The 4,831-nt window shown below is 46.2% G+C and overlaps 1 protein-coding gene across 1 annotated transcript; it reads left to right on the forward strand.

The window, feature by feature from the left end:
* The first annotated feature begins 1,871 nt into the window (after nt 1–1,871).
* On the forward strand, nt 1,872–4,101 carry LOC124697719. Its single transcript, XM_047230265.1, has 4 exons — nt 1,872–2,257; nt 2,347–2,428; nt 3,523–3,718; nt 3,818–4,101. Exons 1-4 carry the CDS (start codon nt 1,872–1,874, stop codon nt 3,952–3,954), a joined length of 801 nt encoding a protein of 266 aa, XP_047086221.1. The 3' UTR covers nt 3,955–4,101.
* The last annotated feature ends 730 nt before the right edge of the window (nt 4,102–4,831 follow it).

Consider the following 4,831-nt stretch of genomic DNA (forward strand, 5'->3'; position numbering starts at 1 on the left):
AAAGGCCCGATTTCCGCCTCGAGGAAATCTCATAGTGGAAGTGGGCTAGGCCTTTGTGGCGTTGGTCTAGCCTTCGTGGCGACCACACTCCTCCAAACGTAGACGTACTTCCCCTCAAAAGGAAGGAACTACGGGAATCATCTCCGTGTCTCCGCGTGCTCCACTCTCGGTTACCTCTATCCTTATTAGCTCTATTATATCTTGCTTAGTTGTATATCTTGTCATATAGGTAAATTCACATAGTTGCATATCTAGAGAATTTACCTTGTGTCAAGCCTTAATTGAAAAAGAACTAAAAATTGGGTAGCACCTAATCACCCCCCTCTAGGTGCGGCATACGATTGTTTCAATTGGTATTAGAGCCTCGGCTCTTATTTCGGGTTTAACCGCCTAAGAGTATGCCGGACGGTGAGACTATGGAAGGGGCGTGAAGTTGAAGCGATGGTGACCCAACTGCGCGGAACCAGACCGAAAATTTAGTGCGGCAAATGAGGAAATTTCATGCAGTATGGGGCGCAAGTTCCGCAAAGTTACTGTTACAACACAAGCAAGATAAGATGATTTCCGGTTGATATGAAGCCGGAGATGTTGGAGTTTTGGAAGCTCTTCAAGATTCTTTCCGGATTAAAAGCTAGGCGGAGTAGTGACGAATCCTGAAGAACTTCGGGGGCTACTGCTGTGGATATAGTTTATGGGTATGCCAACGATGTTGTCCAGATCTGGCAAGCCCGAGTGGCCCACAAACGGTGGTGGGGACATATGGCCCACCGGGCGACCCGATTCTTTGTTGATTGAAGATGGATGAAGCCCAGCCCAGGAACAGGAGCCGGATCCTAACCGACCTACGGCAGAAGTCGGAACAAGGAAGGCCCATGAAGTATCTGGATCCAGGACGACAAGTTAGGAAGTAGGTGGATCTTTGACGTACATGACAATGTATATTCCGTAGTTAGACATCTTGTATTCCGGCTAGGACTTTCCGTAGAAACCCTAGGTCCTGGCGCCTTTATAAGCCGGATCCCGGGAGCCCTAGAGGCACAACCACAATTCATTGTAACAACGCGAAAGCGCCCAGATAATTCCAGACAAGCAGCAGTAGGCCATGTCTTCGAGCAGGTATTCCGAAGCTGGGTAAATCGTGTACCACCGTCCCGTTAGCTCTCCGCCCAATGGCCACTACTTCTTCCCCCCCTTCGTGAGGATCCACCTCCGGGGTACCGTCGAATAGGTAACGACAGATCCTACATTCTGATCCATCTTTTGACATGTTGTTCCCCTTCAATAATGTTGGTTTTAGGTTGGAGATGTTCGTTAAACCTTATTGATTTTTACATCTCATTACCTTTTTTGATTCTGATAAACTTGTTTCTTTTGTAACATGATTCCTTTTGTTGCTGTAACCAGGTTCATATTCCATGTCCGTGGGAAAAGCAATGGATTTTAATTGTTGCAAATTTCTTCGACAATACATTCGACATCCTCAATCCGGATAACTCAGATGAGAAGTTCAACAGTAATTTTCAACTTCAAGATTTTATTCCAAAAGAGTTACCCAGGTTGTCGACTATTCAATATCAATGAGTTCAACATAAGATATGTTAAATGACGAAGGTGGAAACAGTAACGCTTCGATCCTGTGCGAACATGGGCCAGGCCCATTTGGATCGAGCTAGTTAGCGTGAACGGTAAGGAGCGATGAATGCGTGGCCTGAGTTCAATTGCTGTGCGGCCCACCAAGGTGGCCTTCGCGTAGGATGTAAGCAAACTAGTCCGTTCCGTTGGTTCCAAGCCTACTTGAGTTCGCACCGTCGACGGCCGTTACTCCCCGCACCACCGTCCCATCCCACCGGAAAGGCGTCGAGAATCTCGAGATGACTGGCCTCCACGACAAGCGCGCCACCACCGAATCCCGGAGATCCAAGCGCCTTGAGCGCTCCAAGCCCGAGGCGGCGGCGCCTCCGGCACGCCGGGCCAGGCACGCCGAGGGTCTGGTTCCTCCGCGCAAGCGCGAGTCCCACGTCCCCGCTGCGAGGGTTGCGACACCACCTTCACCCCCTTACGGCGATCGGGACCCCGGTGATGTGACCGTGGCTCCTCCTCCGGCTCCCCGTGCTGAGGCCCCGGCTCCTCCGCCTAAGCGCTTTGGCTGCGGTCGCGTTATTCTGCCTCGCACCGCATACGCACTCCGCAACCGCCTCGTCCCGGACACCAGCAAGCCCAAGCCCATGCCCACCCCCCAGCGCGACGAGATAATAAGGTATCTCCACCCCCGACCCACCGGCAGCGCAATCGCTTCCTTACTTAAGCGTGATATGTGTGTGATTTTGAACACTTCTGCTCTTTCAGGGAAGAACGTAAGCGTGGTCAAACATGGCAAACTCCAATGTGTGCACGTGTGGGTTTGGAATACTACAACAGCATGAATCAGGTTATTGGGACATATTTTTAGCTTCCTTACTTTCTTCTGCTGGTAGAAAGTCAAACCTGAATAAACAAGATCGTTGCAAACATAGAATGTAAGACATGGGCGTGGGTGATTATAGAGAAACTCAGCATGTGCTGCTCTAGATTGCTTCTTCATTGCGCTTGCCATGCTGCCTACAACTTTTGCATGAGGTATAGATGTAGACTGGGCGCCTTGATATTGCTGCCACGGTTTGGTTTGGTCCTGGTCCGACGCTGACCACTTTGGTAACATTTATTCCAGTGATATCTGTATCAACTGAGGCGTCAACGGTTTTGAACAATGGTGCACCCTAAGGACTACTACCTCCGTTTCAAGGAATAAGGCGTCCTCGTTTTACGAGTTTTTTGTTTAACCAAGAATTACTTTAAATAGATAAAGATTGTTTGTATGAAATTAGCATCATTAAAAAGTGTTTTTCAATACGAATCCAACGATACTATATACATATAATATAATCAAGATTTTGTTGCTCAACTTTTATGGTCAAAGTTCGTTTTGGAACGTGTGCGTCTTATTCCTTGAAAAGGAGGTAGTATATGAATCGAAAAAACCACCCTACCTTTCTTGTCTGTACATACAAGTGTCGGTATACAACAGCCTGCAAGTTCTCTAGACTATGTGTATCAAAAGGTTATCATGTAGTCTTCTTGTCCCCATGTTCCGTAAAAGTTCCCCAACAATGTCCCAGTGAGTTGGACTTTGTAAACCATGATCATACTCTTCAATATCTTCCAACGTGAGCTCAAGTCTATGGAACCAATATGTAATGTGTCTCTCTCTTAACCTGCCCGGTTCTTTTTTTCTTATTCTTTTCCCTGATTTTCATGGTAAGGTTATCATCATATAACTTCTTTCTAAGTTACATGGCACTGTATTGCACCTTTGACTGCCCTCTTATATGTTTGTCAAGACTAAATCTAGTACTCCCTCCAGCTAGCTGCGTCGATTAATTTGGGCTGGAGGGACTAGTTCATTATGCAGTACTAAGCTTCTAACTACTCATCGTTTAGTATATACACCCTTGCACTGCCCTCATATGTTTGTGAATTTATTAGGACGATGAGCATGAGCTGGTTAAAGCAGTAAGCAGCAATGCCTTTGTCTTCAATGGTATCTGGTTTCATGCAAATTTCCTTGCTAAGCGTAAAGGAGCTACCAACTGTGTTGATCTTGTCCCCAAGTACTTCTTTGCTGAATTGGTAGGCTGCAGTGGCGGCCATTCTTGTGTTTCATGTGTTAAGCTTGCGCCAGGTGAGTTCAATAATACCAGTTCCACTTTTTGTTCACACATATATCTTGATCATGTTTTGGAGCTTTATGGTGCTTACATAACTGATTTAACTCTTGTAGGTGATCCCAAAAACATTGGTGGCTGTAGTCTGTGCTCTGAAAAGATGATGCATCCTGCTGGTGGTGGATATCATGGTGCCCAACCTCGACCTGTTCGACATGCTCCTGATGGTCTACAGATTTCATTTAGTTTCTGAATGTCAGAAGTTCTAGAATCTGGTGTCCATTACTATCGTAATATGGATGAAAGAAAAACAAATCATGTTTATTGTTGTATTGTGATCCAAATTCATATACTAAAGGGAGGCTAACTTCTGACGAGCGGAGCGAGGCCCGTCGCCGGATCGTTGGCACCGTCTATATATACATCTTGTAAGCTGCCGGCTAGGGTTCATCAGATTATAAGATAATCCACGGCGTTTGTAAACACTCCCCGATATAGAGAAGTTTTGTTGGCTGGCGCCCGTGGTTTTTTCCCCTTCTCTGTTGGAAGGGGTTTTCCACGTTAAATCTTGTGTCCCCTGCGTTTGTTCTTGTTTCGTTCTTCGTTATTTGCTTGTCGCTTTTATAACAAGTGGTATCAGAGCCCGTGTTTCAATCTAGGGTTTTGCGACATGTCTTCCTTGAAGTTCGATCTACCGCAGCTGGATTATACCACGAGATTTTCTCTCGTGGCAAGTGAAGATGAGGGCGATCCTTACCCAATCTTCTGATCTGGATGAAGCTCTTGATGGATTTGGCAAGAAAGATGCCAAGACCTGGACCGACGAAGAAAAGAGGAAAGACCGTAAGGCTTTTTCATCAATTCAGCTTCATCTATCCAACAATATCTTGCAGGAAGTGCTGTCTGAGAAATCCGCAGCGGCGCTGTGGTTGAAATTGGAATCGATGTGCATGTCCAAAGATCTAACCAGTAAGATGCACGTGAAGATGAAGTTGTTCTCGCACAAGCTGCAAGAAGGTGCGTCAATGATGAATCATCTATCGATTTTTAGAGAGATCGTTTCTGATTTACTGTCCATGGAGGTAAAGTATGACGATGAGGATCTCGCTCTTATACTGTAAGTCTCGTTG

Source organism: Lolium rigidum, chromosome 3 (assembly GCF_022539505.1).
Source record: "Lolium rigidum isolate FL_2022 chromosome 3, APGP_CSIRO_Lrig_0.1, whole genome shotgun sequence".
NCBI classification, from domain to species: Eukaryota; Viridiplantae; Streptophyta; class Magnoliopsida; order Poales; family Poaceae; genus Lolium; species Lolium rigidum.

What these genes read in the sequence shown, in the direction of transcription:
- LOC124697719 (XM_047230265.1), top strand. Translation starts at nt 1,872, where the DNA reads ATGACTGGCCTCCACGACAAGCGCGCCACCACCGAATCCCGGAGATCC. An exon ending in ACTACAACAGCATGAATCAG is followed by an intron (nt 2,429 to 3,522) that starts GTTATTGGGACA and finishes TGAATTTATTAG; the next exon opens with GACGATGAGCATGAGCTGGT. An exon ending in ATGTGTTAAGCTTGCGCCAG is followed by an intron (nt 3,719 to 3,817) that starts GTGAGTTCAATA and finishes TAACTCTTGTAG; the next exon opens with GTGATCCCAAAAACATTGGT.